Consider the following 21375-nt stretch of genomic DNA (forward strand, 5'->3'; position numbering starts at 1 on the left):
ACTGGCAAGTCATTTGAAGAAATTCTGAAAGATCAGCTTTCCATTTGCGAAACTTCAGCTACAGCAGGTGCTGGACAGCCAGAAAACCCATGTAAGGTTTTCCCTCAGGTTGCCCCTGCTGGTGTAGTTACACCAGAACCTGTGTCCACTACTGGAAAAGACCCAAATTCTTTCTCTTTTAACACAAGAGAAGGCGTCCAAGGAAAAGCTGCAGGCTTTGTCAATCCTCCAGAAGTGCAGCGCATGATTGTTGAACACATAGTCAGGAATGAGACTTCCGCTACCCAAAGTGTTTCCTTCAAGATTAGAAGTTTTTCTGGGAGAGTTCCCTGTCCTAGTCATGAAACCGATTTTGAGTCATGGAGAACTAGTGTGGAGCTCATATTGCAGGACAGTTCTTTCTCAGATTTGCAACGTTCAAGAAAGATTCTTGATAGTTTGTTGTCACCGGCAGCTGACATTGTAAAACATCTAGGACCCCAGGCTTCACCTTTAGCTTACCTTGAGTTGTTAGAGTCAGCTTTTGGAGTGGTAGAGGATGGTGATGAGCTTTTTGCTAAATTCCTTAACACACTTCAGAACCATGGAGAGAAACCGTCGCATTATTTGCAGCGACTACAAACAGTGATCACAAAAGTGCAAAAACAGGGTGGTATTTTACCAAGTGAAGCGGACAGGCATCTTCTACGTCAGTTTTGTAGAGGTTGTTGGAATGATGCGTTGATAGCAGATCTTCAACTTGAAAGAAAGAGAAATAACCTTCCTTCCTTTTCTGAGTTGTTGTTGCAGTTGCGAACCGAAGAGGATAGACATGTTGCAAAGGAAAATAGGATGAGGAAACATCTTGGCACGTCCAGACAAAAGGTTAGCTCAAATTTTGTTAGTGCAAATTCTGTCGCACAAGACACATCTGTTGAAGTTGATATAAGTGAAATGAAAAAGCAGGTTTCTGATCTTCAGGGTCGATTTACCAAATTAGAAACGCCACGGCATCAACGGGAACTGTCACCTCAGGAAAGCAGTGTAGCAGAATTAAAGAAACAAGTCACTGATCTTAAGAACCAGCTTATAAATTTGACCTCCCAAACGGAGAAGAAAGCTAAAGCTGCTAAAGCTTGTGTGAAAACCCCAATTAAGCCCAAACCATCAGAGAAAAATTCTGTCACAGGCCAAGCTTCCAGTGTCAGACCAAAACCATGGTATTGTTTCCAATGTGGCGAAGATGGTCACATAGCATCCACCTGCTCAAATAATCCCAATCCAGCTTTAGTCGCTGCCAAGAAAAAGCAGCTAAGAGAAAAACAGTCTGTGTGGGATAGTCGACATGGACAGGACTGCACTCTGACTTTAAACTAGAGTCGGCTCTTGTTAAGGGACACACAAGAGCTAAAAGTGCTGTTACTAGTCCCACTTTCAAAAAGAAAAATAACAAAGACAAAAAACTCTTTGTTCATTCTAGATTGACCCCACCAAAAACCCTTAAAGGTCTGGTTGGAGCGAAGTACACAGCAGAGTTACTAGTTGAAAACAAAAAAGTCAACTGCTTGCTTGACACAGGATCACAAGTCACAACTGTTTCACAGCCATTCTATGAAAAAAATCTTTTACATTTAGACATTCAGCCTCTTGATGAGCTTTTGAAAGTTGAGGCTGCGAACGGACAGACAGTGCCTTATCTAGGATTTATAAGCATCGACATCACTTTTCCAAAAGATTGCTTTGGTTCGGAAGTAAAAGTAAACAGTCTTGCTTTAGTTGTTCCAGACACCTGTGGCGACACAACATCTGAACTTTTGATAGGCACCAACACCTTAGACCAAGTGTATGAATGTTGCTCTATATCAGAAGCAGACTTGCGTGCACTACCCTTGGGTTATAGAGTTGTCTTAAAGGTTATGCGTCAGCGATGGAAACAGAAAGAAAACAGTTGCATAGGACTAGTGAGGTTATCTGGAAGTGACCCACAAATTATTCCTGCAGGTCAACACTGTGTTTTAGGGGGATTTGCCTGTGTTAAAACTGAAACCACAGGAAATTGGGCTGTTGTTGAACCCCCCTCAAAATCGTCTTTGCCTGGAGGTGTGTTTGTCAGTAACTGTTTGATAACTCTGTCTGACTCTTTCTCACAGAGAGTACCAGTGGCTGTGCGCAATGAAAACAAACATGATGTTGTCATTTCTCCACGAACTGTCATTGCTGAGATTCAAGCCCTGCAAGAAGTTGTTACAAGTAAGCAAATTCAGGATGAATCAATGGAAAATGGGACACTTGCCAAGTCAAGTGAATCTACAAAACTATCCATTGACTTTGGTGATTCTCCTGTTCCTTTAAAGTGGAAGGAGAGGATAAGGGAAAAACTAAGTACAATGCCCGATGTGTTTGCTCAGCACGATCTAGACTTTGGTTGCACCGACAAAGTCAAGCATCACATCAACTTAAATGACGAGACACCTTTTAAACAGAAATCTCGCCCGATACGTCCACAAGATCTTGATGCTGTTCGGCGGCATTTGCAGGAACTCAGTCATGCAGGAGTGATCAGAGAATCTGAATCTTCCTTCTCTTCCCCTATAGTTGTTGTTCGGAAGAAAAATGGGGATGTCCGACTATGCATAGACTATAGGAAGTTAAATATGCAAACCATAAAGGATGCATATGCACTCCCTAATCTTGAAGAAACTTTCTCAGCTCTCACAGGTTCCAAATGGTTTTCTGTTCTCGATCTCAAGTCTGGTTATTACCAGATCGAAGTTGATGAAGTAGACAAGCAAAAAACCGCTTTTGTGTGTCCATTAGGCTTTTGGGAGTTTAACAGAATGCCTCAGGGCATAACTAACGCTCCTAGCACTTTTCAAAGGCTTATGGAGAAATGCATGGGTGACATAAACCTCAAAGAAGTTTTAGTCTTTTTGGATGATCTCATTGTGTTTTCAGAGACGCTTGAGGAGCATGAAGCCCGATTGCTAAATGTGCTGAATCGCCTTCGAGCATATGGGTTGAAGTTGTCTCTGGAAAAATGTAAGTTCTTTCAAACTTCAGTTAGGTACCTTGGTCACATTGTGTCCCAGCATGGTGTTGAAACTGATCCAGAGAAAGTGGAGGCCCTTAAAACCTGGCCAGTTCCTAAAAACCTGAAAGAGTTGCGCTCATTTTTGGGTTTTGCTGGATATTACCGACGTTTCATCAGAGACTACTCGAAAATAGTGAAACCGTTAAATGATCTTACTGTTGGTTATCCACCACTAAGGAAAAGTTGCAGTCGTGGAGCAAACAAAGAACAGTACTTCCATGTTAAAGAACCTTTTGGAGCAAGATGGACTCAGTCTTGTCAGGAAGCTTTTGAAACTATAATCGAAAAGCTTACAACAGCTCCGATACTAGCATTTGCTAATCCAAAATTGCCCTATGTTTTGCATACTGATGCCAGTACGATAGGGCTGGGGGCAGCCCTCTATCAAGAGCAGGAAGGGGAGTTGCGTGTTATCGCATTTGCTAGCCGTGGGTTGTCAAGAAGTGAAGCGCGTTATCCTGCCCACAAGCTTGAGTTTCTTGCCCTTAAGTGGGCTGTAACTGAAAAGTTTTGCGACTACCTTTATGGAAGCTTTTTCACTGTTGTTACTGACAGTAACCCGTTAACATACATCTTAACTACTGCAAAGTTAGATGCAACAAGCTACCGTTGGTTGTCGGCATTGTCAACTTTCTCTTTTCAACTTCAGTACAGAGCAGGAAAACAAAACATGGATGCAGACGGGTTATCTCGTCGTCCCCATGCTGAGTTGGTGAATGATTCTATTTCCCAAAAAGAGCAGGAACGTATTTGCCAATTCATTCGGAAGCATTTAGCTGAACCAGAAACTTCTGTTCTCATCACTAAAGATGCAGTTAATGCAGCTTGTGAAAAACATATTGTGTATTCGAACGTAAAGGCAGAGAACAGAATTTCACATGCTCTTGTAACATCTCTTGCATTGTCAGCGGATGCAATCCCAGAAAGCTATTCAGATTGTGATGGATTGCCTGTGATCCCAGGTATTACAGAGGAAGAACTTAAGCAGAAGCAGAGAAGCGACCCTTCATTAAAAGAGGTTATTAACCAGTTGGAAACGGGGAAGCCGTGTCTACCTCTGTTAAGAAAAGAACTTCCAGAACTTCCTATTCTACTCAGGGAGTTAAGAAAACTAACTCTGAGCAATGGAATTCTCTACAGAATGAGACAAGTTGGTGATGAAACGTGTCGGCAGTTAGTATTGCCTGACAGTTTAAGGAACATGGTCATGCAAAGTCTACATGATGACATGGGTCATCTAGGAATTGACCGTACCCTTGACCTTGTACGGACAAGATTCTTTTGGCCAAGAATGGCTGCTCACATTGAAGAAAAAATAAAAACATGCAGTCGTTGTGTTTATCGAAAAACTCCACCAGAGAGAGCAGCTCCTCTGGTAAACATATCTGCCAGCAGACCCCTTGAGTTGGTTTGCATGGATTTTCTTTCTCTGGAACCTGACAGAAGTAACAAGAAGGATATACTAGTGATAACTGATTTTTTCACAAAGTATGCAGTTGCGATTCCAACCACAAATCAAAAGGCTAAAACAGTGGCCAAATGCTTGTGGGAAAATTTTATTGTACATTATGGTTTTCCAGAAAAACTGCATAGTGATCAGGGACCAGATTTTGAATCAAAGACGATCAAAGAGCTTTGTGATGTGGCAGGGATTCGCAAAATCCGAACTACCCCATACCATCCAAGGGGAAATCCTGTTGAGAGATTCAACAGAACCCTCCTTAATATGCTCGGAACTCTTAAAACCGAAAACAAAACACGCTGGAGTGAGTTTGTAAAACCATTAGTGCATGCTTATAATTGCACTAAGCATGACACAACAGGCTTCTCACCCTATGAATTAATGTTTGGACGACAACCTAGACTGCCCATTGACCTTGTTTTCAACATCAGTGGAGATCAGCAACATCAGAGATTCCACTCGGAATATGTTGAAACACTAAAACACCATCTTCAAGAGAGCTACAAGTTGGCTACTGGAAATGCTTCAAAAAAGGCAGAAAGAAACAAACGCATGTTTGATAAACGTGTCACAGAATCTGTTTTGACTGCTGGTGATCGTGTGCTAGTAAGAAATGTCAAACTAAGAGGAAAGCATAAAATAGCTGACAAATGGGAACCTGTTGTGCATACAGTTGTCCAGCAAGAAGGAGATTTTCCCGTCTACACGGTCAAACCGGAAAACAGTGAAGGTCCATTCAGAACGCTCCATAGAGATCTTTTGTTGCCGTGTGGTTTTCTGCCATCTATTCCAGACAAACCAGCAGATGTTTCTGTAAAGGTCAGACGTCCACACACACGTCAAAACCCAGTTGCTGTCGTAAGTGAGCCGGAAAGCAACACAGATGATGATGATCTTGTGTATCTTTGTCCGAAACCAGTTCCTTATGTTAGCAGGTCTGTAGACCAATACAATGTTGTGTTATGTCCAAATGATCAGACACGTTCATTAAACAAACCTTGTTCAGATGATGAACTAGTCGTTTCTTCTGAGAAACCAGCAGAACGAGACATAGAAAGTACATCTCCAGAAGAGTCTGATTTGCCTGAAATAACAGATGTTACCGGAAATGTGGAATCTTGTGAAAGAATCTTTTCTGAAGTGACACAGGACAAACAAGCCAAAAACACTGAGGAAAGTGTATTGTTGCTAGAAGCGGACAATGAATCAACAGACTTCGAAAAGACAAATGTTGAGACTGTCAGTGAGTCTAATTCTTTACAGAATGATGAGACTCTTGGTCTAACTGTTGATGATAGCAACATAAATGAAACGGAAGGACAGTTTTCAGTGAGAAGATCCTCACGACAAAGACAGAAAGCACAAAGGTTGACATATCCCGAGCTGGGGAATCCTTTGGTTACAGTTGTCCAAGCTCTCTTTCAGACTCTGGGATCAGTTATATCTGATTCCATTGTGCAATCAAGTGCTTATCAACCACCTGAACCTCAGGTTGTTTAGCCAAATTTTCTTATGCACAGAGACGTGCAAACCGTTTCGGCGGGAGAGTGTAACCCAGGTTACTAGAACTTGTGGGAGAAGTTTTTTTTTATCCTGTAGAGGGCGCTGTAGGTTGGGAAGGACAGGACAACATGCGCGGAGGGATACGTCAGATGTGAGATCTGTGAGCTGGACCTCAGACTGTTGAGAGAACGTGAGCGAGTTGTCCCCGTTCTTTTATGTTTTCTTGAAAGAAAGACAATTGTCTTCAAGATATTGCCTCCCAGATAACACGTTTTGTTTTGTTTCACATTTACAAAGGAATTGGTCAGGTTTTTTTCCATTGTGTGAATTCACCACCGTCGCGAGTGCCCAGTTCCCACACACCGCAGCAAATGACGGACGTCTGGTGATGGCGAGCCACCCAACTGGAGTCTGAAAAGAAGCAACCTTAACCTGGAACTCTGATTGCTGCAAAGAGGAAATTGAACATTGCGTTCAATCGTGGTAGGAGAGTGACTACCTTAATTCCACAGGTGCCCAATCACCTGGATCTGAAAGAACTGCCCAAGGACGGAACAGACTTGTATTTCTATTGTTAGATATTGTTTTGATTAAGAGAATTTTACATAATTTTATTGCATTATTATTATTTTTTTAACCAACCTGGTATATTGGGTTTAAAATTGAACTAAAAAGTATTTTTCTGAAAACCTTGCAAGGTAAAATTTGACCAACCCCGGGGTTAACCAATTTTCTTTCTACACAAATTTTATTTGGGTTATCAGGTTTAATTGTTCATGTTCTGGAACTGTTTGAAAGTGTTTTTGTTAATTCCCATCCATTTATAAATAAGTCAAAAGTTAAAAAAATCATAATTGTGGTCTGTGGTCATTTATTTAATTTAGTGTATTCAACTGCTCCTCTGAACCTAGAACTATTCTGGTCCAACTCAGCATTTGAGGTGCTACACACGCATCCGTTTTCTAAAGATAAGGGCCCAGAAGCTGAATCACTCCACAAAACGAAGGTCAGTGCTATGCCTTTAAAGCTCAATGCTGCTCAATGATCCGCAAAAACAGACAGATGCACTGTCTGTTTTCATGAGTGAGTGAGGACTGTAAGCTAACTCAGCTCCATCGAACCGCTTGGTTTTTCATAAAATTAACCAGTGTTCTTAACATAAGTGCTTTTCTTTATCAGCCAATGACCCTGGCACAAAATGAGAGGCAATTAGTTCAGTATGACGCAACAGCATTTTGTTGGCCAACAATCAATGATGATTCAAGTGAGCCTGGCTGCTGCCTGAACATCAGTGCATCTGAGAACATGTCCCCAGCGTGAGCTCGCTTACCTGCTCTCTGAATCCAGCTCAAGCAAGGAGTGTGTCCTGTTTGACGTGCACTGCAGACACCACATGCTGCCCTCTGGGATCCTATACCTTAGATATGCCCCTATCACTCTTTTTTAACTCCATCTCTGGTCTAAATGTTGTCCTCGTTGTTTCCTGACAAGGAAACGCTCCCCTCTTCTAAGATGCCTCTCCAGCTCTGGCCTTCCTTCATGGGAGGGGTGTTGTCAGGAAGAGGGAGGAACTTCCTCCAGAGGGACATGGGTCATGTTGTTGTGGTAGCAGTGCAGTGGTACAGATCTGAAGGGTCTCACGCAGAGAGACACACAAAAAAGCTGTTGCAGAGACAGACGTCATCAACAGCAGGACGATTGATTGGGAAACTCCAGGATTTCCAGATTTAGCTGTGCTCCTCTGAGAGTCCTGCCTCAGTGATGTCCAAACTTCAGCCGCCTCTGAATGTCTCCACTGCACTGCTAATCATAAGAATGAATCATGTGCTTCAGCAAACACACATCTGACCTGCAGAAGCACTCTTCAAACAGCCATCCATGTTTGGCTCTGGTCTGCTCCCAAATTAGTGCCATATTTTGGGTGATTCCCCTCACCAGTCATATTCCCATCTCAGTTCTGTCCCAGGGAGCCGTGTGGTGAGGAGCCTCTCCATTTTGGTTTGCTGACATCATTGCTTGAACAATGGGCTCACATGGGTGGACCACAATCAGACAAGCAGAGCTAAAACTGCACAGCTGTACAATCTCCTATGCTGTTTGTCTTTGATCTCTTTGTATCTCTGTTTCCCTGTAATTTGTTTCTAATCTTTGTTCATCTTGTTCATCTAGGAATGACAATTAGTACCAAAAGCGTAAAAAAATAGATTTTAAAAAGTACATTTACATTCTATAAACATTATTCTTCTGCTGTGTTATTATGGAAAATGACCCATTGTACACTTCCAGTAGAAAACACACTAGAAGTGGAAAAATATTAGAAAAACTCTTTGGTAAAGTTTGTTTGTATAGCAGTTTTAAAAGGGGGTTTTAGGTAAAAAAATAGGTGTCAAAATATTTTCATTGTTAGATTATTTGCACATGAATAAATTGATGAATAGCTGCAATCCTAGAGTGAGAAATCATTTAAAAAGAAGTAACTTGGCACTAAAATGAACTCTAATCTGTGCCACTGAGTGCAAGTCTCATACAAATAGCTGCTTCCTTGTAATATAAGTTGTGAACATGAAACTTTATAAAGTTTTTGCCCAACAGCAGATTACGATCTTTTGGTTGTCTTGATATAAACTCACTGCATTTAACCCTGTAACTTTTTGATCTGATTGCATTGACAGTAAAAGATAACTGGAGTGAGCAGCCCCTCCCCCTCACATCTGAAAAAAATCCCATAGACTTCTATGGAGACATAAATAGCTATTGCTTAGTCATTATATTTGTCAAAATAACCATACTTGCTCTGATACCTTTTTAACGTGTTCATGCCAGCCCTAATTTGTTTTTCAAATACTGTTTTCAGTAATGCAAGTTATTCAAATTATAAACTGGCCAATCAGATGGTAAAATAAAAGTAGGTGGCCTTGCCTCAAACATTCAAAGTGTTTGATTGACAGATTTAACCGAGCCCGCTTTCAATGAAAGGGGTGTGGCCTTCTGACATACGCACAGAAATGTAGACTCAGACCGACACGGACAGATCATGGCTTACTGGGGACGTCTGCTTCCAACATGGCGATGGACATATTGAAATAATAGCAACCAAATCGACTTCATGTGGTCGGAACCGGAAGCAAAGCATTTTGCTATGGGTGACGTCACACGCAATCTGTCCTCTTATACTATACAGTCAATGTTTGATCCACACATTTTTTTTATGGTGTAATTGCCTTAGAAATAATTTACTATCAACACAATTTTTTTTCTTTCAATACAGTTATTTCAAAAAATAAATAACAACAGTTATTCTCACTTTAAAAACAGCAAAACTTTTCCCTTCAAAAGTGTTTTTGAGCCATTTTAAAATGAGCAGGAAAAGCCCTTCTACTGCCCCTAGTGGAACGATGATGAACTTAAAATTTTGATCATGCTAATGAGAAATGTTAATGTGACATGTTCTACAGGTTCTACAGGGTTAAAAACATTTTATACCAACAAAAAAAAAATACTCCTGTTGAAAATGCATTCTGAAATGGTGCTAAGACATGTTTTTTTTTTTTTTTAATAGGTTTTCTAACTATTTTAACAGTTGAAAAACCCTCCCAAGATTATCTAATCAGCTTTCATTTTTACTTTTTCTTTTTTCTCACACCTTGACCCTGTTGTACACATTTTACCCTAAACAGTTTCTATTGACTGTCTCAAGCCTCATACCTGTCCCACACTGGGATGCGTCTGCTAAACCACAGGACTGTTTTGGATGTTTTGAACATCCTGTTAATGATGAATAATTGTGAGTTGACACATGACAGCCCCGATGAAACACATCCTTGTGTGCTTCCATGACATTGCCGTCATTTCTCTGCGAGTAAAAACCAGCTGATCTGCACCATGACATTCACACCACTGTGAGACATAAACCAGGCTAGTGTCTGTGACCTTCACACCTCCCACCAAACACAAAGACATTCTAGTTAGAATATCTAACATGGACATGTGGAGCTTCTGTACCCCTGAAGGAGGCACTGCAGCTCCACCTCACTCTCAGCTGTCAAGGAGGAGCACACTCCCCTTGACCCCCTGACTCTCTGCTCCCTTTGAGCTTGTTGATGACAAGCATTGATGCCTTTCATGTTTTGTATGGAGGCCATCTCTCTGGGACTGAGCTGTTGATGGACACTTGTTTCTACTTTACTTGCAGAGTGAGGAGCCCGGGGCAGATGGACGGCTTCCTCCCCAGATACTTGGTGTATGGCTAAAAATGACAACAGCCCCAAGACCAGAAATTCACACAGATAAGCTCCAAGATTACACGGTCAAACAGGAAGGGGGAACCTCAGCATCTCTTTTATTTCACTTTCAGATTTCATAAAAGGCTGACCTCGAAAGCCGGAGATTAACATGGATCCTCTTTCGTCTGTATTTAATGTGTAGATACTTGTACTGAATAAAGAGAGAGCTCACAGTTCAATATGCTTCTACTATCAAAACCTGAATGAAAATGTTATAAAAGGGTGAATCAAAAATGCTGCTTTGCATTGTTCTACATCCACCTTAGATAGTGATGGGTGGTAAGAGATATATGTGAAGGTTAAGCACCTCTCCAGTGATAGGAATTCCCAGTCCACACTTAATCCACGCGCTGAATCCACACGCACATCTATTAGCGCCACACATGCACACTCTTTTTCAGCTTCATTCATGGGTAGTTTTGTGCAGCTAAATGATTGGAAGCTTCATGCACGCAATCATTTGTTGTACAAGTTAGCTTTATACAGACCACTGACTATATATGAGAACTGGACTGAGTGACCTGTCCCCCTTGTGTTCCAAACATGAAGGACCCGGTGGTGCCATGAGCCAAAATCCAATAGATTTCTATTAAGAATAAAAAGCCATTTCTCAGTTAATCTAGTGGTTGGAATCGCCATTCCTGCTCTGTAAACTTTTTTAACATCTTCTTGCTAATCACATTTTTTTTCATGACATTTTTTCTGTAGTGAAAGTTATCCATGTTATAAATTGTCCAATCAATTAAGCCTCTAACATGTTTGCCATCTGCATTGCAAAAAAAAGTGGTGACTACAGTATATTGACTTAATTTTGTTGGAGCTGGAAGTAAGTCATTACTCACTCGATACAATTTTCATATACAGTCAATGATACAAACACATTTGTTGTTACCTTTAATTACTCACAGTTTTTGCCTAGAATGGTAAATGGTGTATACTTATATACCGCTTTCTACCCTCTTTTGAAGGCCCAAAGCACTTTACAGTCACAGTCCCTTTCACCCATGCACACACACATTCACACACTGATGGTGGCTCCGCTTCTGAACGCTGGCGCCAACCTTCCACCAGAGGTAAGGTGGGTTCAGTGTCTTGCCCAAGGACACTTTGACACATGGGTGTGCAAGGCGGGAATCGAACCTGAAATATTACGATCATGGGTCGACCACCCTACCGCTGCACCACGGCCGCCTAGTTCAAGCAGGCACACAGATTTTTGGCTTTACATATGGATGTTTGTTAGCTTCAAATGCAAAAATTTTTGTGAGTGTTACGCCCCTTTCTATGTCTAGGGGTGCTAGGGGGGGCATAACATAAAAAAGTAAAGGTTTGGCTACCAAAGTTGACTGTAACAAAAAAACACCAAACGAATGTCTCCATAAAATATAACCAATATAACCAAAATATAACGAAATTTGTTATACTTTGGTATGGAAAAAAAAAAAAAAATCCAGCCGGTGGGAAGGGAGCCTTGCTGCAACAGTCTTCACTGCAGCTTGGCCCTCTTCTCCACTTTGTTTTTGTCTTCTCCATTTTGTTTTTGTCTCTTGTTTAGTTGTGTGTTGCACTTTAGTATTTTGTATTCGTAGTTCTTCGTAGTTTATATTTTTGTGCCCACTCTGTTTAGTCCTTTGGTTGATAATTTTGTTTAAGTGAAGCTGTAGGGGTGAACCGCCATTTTTGTTTAGTACATGTTTTCTCCTGTTTTTGTTAGGTTAGGGAGGTTAGAGTTTTGTCATTTATTTCCCTTTCCTTTCATTTACAGGTAGGATTACATGTTGCAGTTAGTTGGGGTTTTGTTTGTTGTTTTGGCCTGGGTTCACCCTGAAGCCTTTTAGCTTCACTTTTAGTTCTTGTAGGTTGGTGGTTGTTTATTTATCTGTAAATAAATTTGGTTATATTTTATGGAGACATTCGTTTGGTATTTTTTTGTTACAGTCAACTTTGGTAGCCAAACCTTTACTTTTTTATGTTATGCCCCCCCTAGCACCCCTAGACATAGAAGGGGGCGTAACAGTGAGCATCACATTTCTAGAGTCATACATGCAAGACAACTGACTGACTCCAGAAACTCCAGTGACGCTAATCACCACAAAGAGTGTGAACAATGTTTGGATCTTCTCTGTACCTAATCTATCCCTTTTGTGCAAAGTGTCCCAAGCTTCAGACATGCATACCTTTTGTATAAAACTAACCTTTTGTTAGTTTTATACATGCACAAGAGTAAGCAGCAGGAAATGGAGGAATGAAAACAGCGGAAGGCCACAATTTCTGTCCAGCCTTTAAGCTGAGCTGCTGCATCTGTGCAGAGAGATGTTATTTGCAGCGTTCCTGTTAATCCCACTGCTCCTCTTCAAGCCTGTTTTTGAGCTGCACATATCACCATTCTTTAATGTGGGTCACAGAAAACTGCTCACTTTGGGAGAATTTTGATTTTTTTTATAGATCTTTTCTGGTTTGGGCACATTTATCTTAATTTCCTCATTCATATATTGTGATACTTTTTCTCAGGAGAAAATATTTTGCGCATAAAGCTTGGACAACTCCCATAAACCAAATCAGGACAAAATAGGCCCAAAGAAAACTTTTTTTTTAATACAAATTGAATCAAAGCTCTCAGTTAATAGCATGCCAGGTTTGCCCTTGACAATAAATCTGCTTTGCTTCCACATGGTGGTGGAGGGCTTCCCCAATGAGTAATTAGTTTACTTTTCACTCAAAAGTTCAAGGAACGATCCTTCACCTGAATTTGCTGCAAGACATCCCGCAGGAGCCTCCTATGAAGCATTACTCATCAGTGCTGACAGGCTATGGCACGGGTAAGACAGCTGCTGCCCCTGTGGTTTTTCAAGGGCATTTAAGAGAACTGGATGGGATCAGAAATGACAAGAAATAGCTTAGTGTGAGATAAAAAAACCCAAAATGAAATACTGAGAATAATCTAAGAGTTATTTCACCTTTGCCTGTCGTAGGCTTATTGGCCTATTAGGTCTAACTGCTGCATGACTAAATTATATCATTTAGTTGTATAACATATTTTCTAGTAATTTTGTGATGGTTCTTAGATATTTTGTGCCTCTTTATTGTCTTTTCAGCCCCAAACTGGCCCCAAAATGTGTCTTATCCTGCTGGAGATGCCATCCCAATTTTCTTCTTAGATAAAGCTTTTCTCTTTTTACTGTCACCTATGCTTGGTCTGTACCGGATTTATACAATGATATAAGTATTTGTTCCTGTTATGGATTGCTTGGCTCCAAAAAAAAGCACCACTATCCATGCTCACACTCAGATACAGCAGTGGTAGTGTTTCTTCGTATTCGCGGTTTGTCTACACCACCAAGTCACTGTTCTATCATTTTTTATTTTGTCACAACAATGTATAGTCATGATTAAATCCATTGGACTTTATAATGCTGTGGATTTTGGAGTGAATCTACAAATTTTAGAGCGCTTGAAGACCAGCTCCTGGATTGTCTGAATAACCCAAATTTCCACCAGATACTAAGTATAAAACCCTTGTACTATCTTAGATGACCCCACACTTACATTGACGTGTTCTCCCTACCATGACAAAGGTGGATAAAGGTGGGAAGATTTCATGTAATCCATGTACACCAGTGAAGATCACAAATCATTGAAGAAAAAAGGTTCAGCGCACTGTCTAGTGGGTCTAGATGACCCAACTCCCAACGTTAAAGTGCCTAGGATAGCACAAGCGTTAAAGATGTTTGTTGTCATGTTTGGGACATATGTGGGAGCCATTATAAGGAAATGGAAGACATGCAAGACCCCTGATAATCTCCCTCCATCTTGGGTTCCCTGCAAGATCCCGTGGGGTCAAAATGATCACAAGAACACTGTGCAAAAATCCTACAACCACATAAGGGGACCTAGTGAATGACCTGCAAAGAGCTAGGACCAAAGCAACAAAGACTACCATCATCACACTACGCCGCCAAGGCAGCTCAAACCTTGCAGTGCCAGACGTGTCCCCTGCTAAGGCCCGTCTAAAGTTTGCTAGAGAGCATTTGGATGGTCCAAAAGAGGATTGGGAGAATGTCCTATGGTCAGATGAAACCAAAATAGAACCTTTTGGTAAGAACTCTACTCGTCGTGTTTGGAGGAGAAATAATGCTGAATTGCATCCAAAAAACACCATACCTACTGCAAAGCATAGGGGTGGAAACATCATGCTTTGGCGCTGTTTTTCAACAAACGGACCAGGACGACTGATCTGTGTAAAGGAAAGAATGAATGGGGCAATGTATTGTCAGATTTTGAGTAAAAACCTCCTTCCATCAGAAAGAGCATTAAAGATTAAATATGGCTGGGTCTCGCAGCATGACAACAATCCTAAACACACTGCCCAGGTAATGAAGGAGTGGCTTTGTAAGAAAAATCTCAAGATCCTGGAGTGGCCTAGCCAACCCCATAAAAAAATCTTTGGAGAGAGTTTAAAGTCTGTGTGGCTCAGCAACAGACCCAAAACATCACTGCTCTAGAGGAGATCTGCAAGGAGGAATGGGCCAAAATACCAGCAATAGTTTGTGAAAACCTTGTGAAGACTTGTGAAAACATTTAACTGCTGCCATTGCCAACAAAGAGTATATAGCAAAGTATTGAGTTGAACTTTTGTTTTAGATCAAATACTTATTTTCCACCATAATTTACACATGTTTTCTTTAAAAATCAGACAATTTGATTTTCTGGATTTTATTTCTGTCATATTTGAAGTATGGCTATGATGAAAATTACAGGCCTCTCTCATCTTTTTAGGTGGGAGAACTTGCACAATTGGTGGCTGACTAAATACTTTATCGTCCCACTGGATACTGTATCTCTTCCATCATCAGTTCAATGCCACCTGAAAACTAAAAAAAAATTCAAATAAAACCCACAATTTTTATCAAAAACAAAAACCTGTCCGTCAAAAACCAGCAAACAAACCTAGAATCCTGCAAAAATCAAGCATGTTTTCTGTCTAAAAATAAAACAGTTTTTCTGGAAAGCAAAGTTGTCTAATTGAAACACTGAAAGAAGCAGCAGGAGGCTGAAGGGGGACATTAACTCATTGGCAGAGCACAGACTCTCAGTGAAGTGTCTCTGGACTGACTCTGACCTAAGGTGCACTCATAAGAACAAACAGGCGTTCACACAAACTCTGACAACACATCTACTTTCTGCAATGACGTACTTCCAGGATCTGGTTGGGTTAGAGTGACTGGACGGTACCACCTCACCTGGCTCCAGTCCTGTCTCACTTTCTGTTCAATGCTGATGCTGATGTCAAAATGAAAGACTGCCTTTGATTTCCCTGCTTGATCTTCACCCCTCAGCTGAATAGTTAACCTCTGTGGAGGCAGCTAAAGCCTGAGTTAGACACTGCGTTACTGTGCCCGTCAGGGAAACGGAGCGTCTCTTTTACTCCTGCAGACTTTAGAGTCTTCTTTGTACGGTGGCCCTGAAGTGCAAAGCATTCAACAAATCACTAGATACAAAAACATTTTTAAGATCACAACAACAATTAAAAAAAAAAAAAAAAAATTTAAAAAGCAGCATTACATTTTAGAAAACAAAACAAAATTTCAGAAACCAAAACTTGAAAAACAAAAATGACAAAAAAAAAAAAACATTTCAGAAAACAAAATTAATTTCCAGGAAAAAAAAGAAATAAAAAATGAAAACATTTCAGAAAAAACAAAAACCAGAAAAAAAATGAAATATTAAAAAATGAAAAACATTTCAGAAAAAAAAAATTCCAGAAAAAAAATGAAATATTAAAAAATGAAAAAGATTTCAGAAAAAAAAATGAAATATTAAAAAATGAAAAACATTTCAGAAAAAAAAATGAAATATTAAAAAATGAAAAACATTTCTGAACACAGAATGAATTTCCAGAAAACAAAACGAAATCTTCAAAAATGAAAAACATTTCCAAACCGGAAGAAGCAGGTACTATGGGACAACACTGATTGGATGATGATTTTTGTCAATCATTTGAACTGAAAAGTATTTTAAATGAAGCGATGACGGATTTTATCGTCCAAACAACAATGTACTATAATAATCCACGTATTTCCCATTTATATATCAAATAAAAAATGCAGCAAACTGTTAATGAACTTTAAAATTATTTTTTTAACATTTCGCCTGACACACGGTCACCCGGAAGTAGTTTGTGAGCACTTTTACTTTGAACGCTGTGCGCTAATGTCTACGGCTGCGAGGTTCACGCTGTCAATCATCTTTAGGTAAGTATCAATTCTGTGATCTTTTCTTTTGTCAGTCACATGTCTCTAAGGATGTTAATTTTAGGATGTTAAAGTGCTGCTTTGAAAAGATAATTTCTTTTTATCTTGCGCATGCGCAAAAAGAACCCGATGGAGACGAACCGTCTTCACATGATAGCCGTTCCCGTTTTCGGTGACAACATGAGAGAAAAAGCTCCGAGCCAGCCTGATTCTGTGATTTATACAGTAATTACAGTAATTATATGGCATCAGTGTTGCTAAAAATCGACTTTAAGACTGAAATCGGTAAACAAGTTCTTATGGGAAATAATATTTAAGTGCATTGTATATTTTAGAACCATGCATATACACATATACTGACACTTAAAAATGAACTTTAAAAGTTTATAAAATACTTAATTGAATTAACATGTGATATTTCTGCAGGTGAAGTTACTCAAGGCGAAGTTCCAGAAAGGTTTGAGCTGCAGAAGAACAGATGGCAGCTCTACATGGGAATACAAGAAGACTAAAGTCATTCATATCATTGTGCAGTGTAAAGGCAAGTCACCATGATTTATGTGCAATGTAATCAATAAATATTATTTAACCTTAATATCTAATTTTTTTTAAGTTGCAGGTCCTGTAAAAAAAAGTCTTTAACCTGCTGCATAAGCCTGATTAGTTGTAAATGATGCAGTGGGGAGTGAAAAACGAAGCACAATTCCTGGCTTTAGCGTCGGGCTGATGATCTGGAAATCACATCTGAGGAATCGCATCAAACACTTGTACAACTCCAAACAACTTAATGTTCCTTTAAGCAAAACTCCAGTTTAAAATGTTCCTATTAGGCTTGCTTCATTTAGGAGTTTTTCCATGTTTACCATTTTAGGTTTTAAAGCTTTATTAACAAAGATGATGTTTGACTTTCAAAGCTGTTGTTTAGAAATGTTTCTTTGTCAATGAAAAAAACTGAATGCTGACGTGAGGATTGTAATAATGGATATGAAAATAAACAAATTTGTTTCATAGCAATGCAGTATATTTATTGAAAACTTAACATGAATACGTTATTCAATAACAGAAACAAAGAAACAGTTGTGGATTTTCCTTTATGGGCTTCTTCATGCAGTCAATCAAATGTTGCGCTTACAATCAGCATTTACTCAGCGTACCTGTCAGTCACATTTATTAGAGGAAAAAATGCATCTGGGAAAGTCTGTTTGTGCTTAACAACTATATCAAAAAGAGTCATGTCAGGGAAGCTTTGTCCACATTGCTGCTCAGCATCACATCCAGAGGAAGATGCACAGGTAAGGGACCCCAGTTCCTGCTCGTACATGCTTGCAGCTTCCTCTGCACTGGACTCCAGCTCCATTGAAATCCCTGACAGAAATAAATTAATAAATTAAAAATCCCTGACAGAAAAACATCAGCTGCCGTTAATCTTTCATTCAGGAAAAAGTTGAGTTCATCAAAATGAGGAGAAAATGGGTTAAACCAGAAATTCATTAGGGAGGGGTCAAAACACCAAACTCAGAATAAAATACATTATTTCAGTCTTATAAAAAATAGATTCTAAAACAATTTGGTATTCCTCCTCTGCCTGAAAGACTAAAACGTTTTTTTTAAAGATTTCTTTTACACTACAGACTTTGCCACCGTTAGTTACACACCTGGACGTGTCTGATGATGTGCACATCCAGTCATTTACTGTCATGTTTCTGTGCACTGACACACTCTAAAGTCACAGATCTTAATAGTGTGAATAAGAAGCATTCATAAATGTTATTCTGAGACACAAACTGCTGCAGTTTACCTGACAGCTTTGCTGATTTATGCCGCTGGTACACCTGTCTGAGAATCCTGCCCACGTGACCCCCCCTCTCCAGGTGATGAGGTAACCTGTCATTAACGTATGACTGAAGGATCTTGGATCTGTCTGTAAACACCCACCTAGAAATCACGTTTAACGCTACATTTATTAGATCAAACAAATGTGCCTCCATACCTTATCTGTATCCAGTGGATGGCGGGACTGCATTTCCTGATGTGCGCCGTCTTTAACACCCGTTTCTTCGCAGCTGCTGCTTTAGACAGAATCTTCTCACGACATTTTGAAACATTTGTAAACCTGGTTGGTGTTGATATTTCTGGGTGCGTTCTGTCATCACATCCGCTAAATATTCAAAGATTAACGTTTATGTTAACGTTTTACCGTCCCTTTCATTGTTTACCTGCAGAACGGACGTCATCCACACAAACTACTTCCGGGTGACCGTTCTGCTTCAGACGAAATATTCAAAAAATAATTTAAACCTTCATTATCTGTTTGCTGCATTTTTGATTTAATATGTAAATGGGAAATACGTGGATTATTATAGTACATTGTTGTTTGGACGATAAAATCCGTCATCGCTTCATTTAAAATACTTTTCAGTTCAAATGATTGACAAACATCATCCAATCAGCGTTGTCCCATAGTACCTGCTTCTTCCGGTTTGGAAATGTTTTTCATTTTTGAAGATTTCATTTTTTTCTGAAATGTTTTTTTTTTTTTTTTTTTTTAAATGTTTTTCATTTTTTAATATTTCATTTTTTTTCTGAAATGTTTTTCATTTTTTTTTATTTCATTTTGTTTTCTGGAATTTTTTTTTTTTCTGAAATGTTTTCATTTTGTAATATTTCTTTTTTTTTTCTGGAAATTAATTTTTTTTTCTGAAATCTTTTTTTCTTTTTTTTCTGTTTTCTTTTTTATGTTTTGGTTTCTGAAATTTTGTTTTGTTTTCTAAAATGTAATACGCTTTTTAAATTGTTGCTGTGATCTTAAAAATGTTTTTGTATCGAGTGATTTGTTGAATGGTTTGCACTTCAGGGCCACCGTATCTTTGCCTTTACAGAGAGACGAAAAAATCTGAAACACGACACCGTTTTTTTTTCCGCTTCTAAAATTATCCCATCCAGTTGTCACATCAGTTTGACTATCGTTCTGACACCGGGCAGCAGGAAGTTGGTAGTCACATAATCAACATTAAAAGAAGAACATGGTACTTTGTGAATGTGAGATCTACTGTTACCTGACCCACTGGATAAGACTGGGAATTTGACGGCAGTTAAATTATGGGGTCCACCTGCCTGCCAATCAAAAATCAGACCGCTTGTAGCTAAGATAGAATCTAAAATAATGATTTAACAATATATCCCCTACAAGAATTGTCAGAAATAGAAAACAAAGAAGTTGGCATAGAAAAAAAATCACAAGTAATGAGAGTAATGAGAATTTGCTCTTTTCTGTAACCTGCCTCCAGTGTTCATTTGAGGAACAACATTATTCAGAACTTCTTGGCTTGGGTCTAATTTAGGAAGGAAAGGTGGGAGGCTTGGACTTCACAAGTGCGGCCTATAAAATTGTGACATAGAATTAATTTCCTTCATGTAAAGTAATGCTGGAGCTCAAGCCTTCAGTCACTTCACCAAACCACAGCTCAGTTCAGATCAGGTTAAGTTTTATTTTTAAGTTTTGGTTTAAATGTTAAAAACGGCATCCCAGTGTTCAAAAGGACCACAGTTGCAGCGTTTCCACACCTTCCTAAACCTAATTCAGTGTTGTATTTAGCTTCAATGAAACTATAGATTGTGAGGATTCTGTGCTTTTGGTTTGATTTTCAGTTGTGCTCTTGGTTTTGTTCTGATTTCCCTCCATTTCTTCTTCTTCAGATAGTTTCCGGCAGACTGAACACTGGTGTGTTTTTCCCTTCATCAGTCGCACCAGATTTAGGGTGCCAATCATTCACAGCTGTCTTGATTTGTGTTAATGATCCTCAGTGTATTTAAATGTCTGGCGTTCAGTTCTTCACTGTCATGTCGTTTGTGTTGCCTTGTCATCTTTTTGGTTTGCCATGATTTTTTTATTTTTTGGGTTGAATTTCAGTTTATTTATTAAATGCTTTAGTTTCTGCCACCATGCCAGGTCTCATGCATTTTGGGTCCTACGTCCTACAAACATTTGAAGTATTTCTTTTTCAAGACTCACTCCAATGAAAATCCAGTTTTCTTTTTTTTAAGTGTTTTAAACGTGTTCTTGTGCCATTTTCTTCCTGATGATGGCAGAAATTTTAAGCTTTAAGAGACTTAAAGTTTAATTTGAGTATTTCTTTGTTGAAATCACTGAATCAAAAGCATTTTGAAAAAGATTGACTGTAATGCAGAAAACGCTGGGTGGGTGGTCAGGGTTGCTTCACTCTGCAGAAACTGTCCTAGAAAAATGCTTCTTTTTTTTTCCTAAGAACAGCTTATTCTTAAATAAAAGACCACTTGAAAAATTTTTAAGGCCTCAAAAGAGGATCAGAGTGGGTCTTTCATGATAAACATGTCACTTGTACCATCCGTGACTTAAGATAACAAACCACTACATCACCTGCAGACATCAGTATTGCCGTCTATCGACTGTGGAAAACAATGAACTCTTCCATATACAAATACACTGCTGACCCAAAGTTCTACCTGGTTTATTGGTTGTTCAAACACATTAAGACAGAAATAGTGTAGCTACAGGAATACCATTTTAAAACAAAAAAGATCTCCAGCAAAAGTTATGGCAATTTTATCTTTTTACAATCTCCCTCAGAACACATGTCTGTACAAAGCTCAGATTTAAACGGATTATTGGCAGACTTAACATAGTTTGTGATTCTGCCAAACTGGATTTTTTTTAAACTCTTGTGAGTAGCTAAAGATGTAGGTCTGGAACTGTCTACATCCAACTACATCTTAAATGACAGGAACCACAAAGACAACAGAGAGTCTGGGAAAATCCAGGAACAGAGG

The 21375-nt window shown here is 39.3% G+C and overlaps 1 protein-coding gene across 6 annotated transcripts in view; it reads right to left on the reverse strand.

Annotated features, from left to right (window-relative positions):
* iqsec1 (IQ motif and Sec7 domain 1) overlaps positions 1-21375 on the reverse strand; it is a 138691-nt gene that overhangs the window by 20621 nt on the left and 96695 nt on the right. Inside the window, exon 1 of one of the 6 annotated variants that reach the window (XM_023955124.1) lies at positions 7366-7814. The exons of the other annotated variants lie outside the window; for them this stretch is intronic. Coding sequence (XP_023810892.1) covers positions 7366-7430 — 65 coding nt within the window. The 5' untranslated portion in view covers positions 7431-7814. Of the gene's footprint in view, positions 1-7365; positions 7815-21375 lie in introns of those variants that run through there. 6 annotated transcript variants of the gene reach the window in all.

This window comes from Oryzias latipes, chromosome 5 (genome assembly GCF_002234675.1).
Source record: "Oryzias latipes chromosome 5, ASM223467v1".
Lineage (NCBI taxonomy): Eukaryota > Metazoa > Chordata > Actinopteri > Beloniformes > Adrianichthyidae > Oryzias > Oryzias latipes.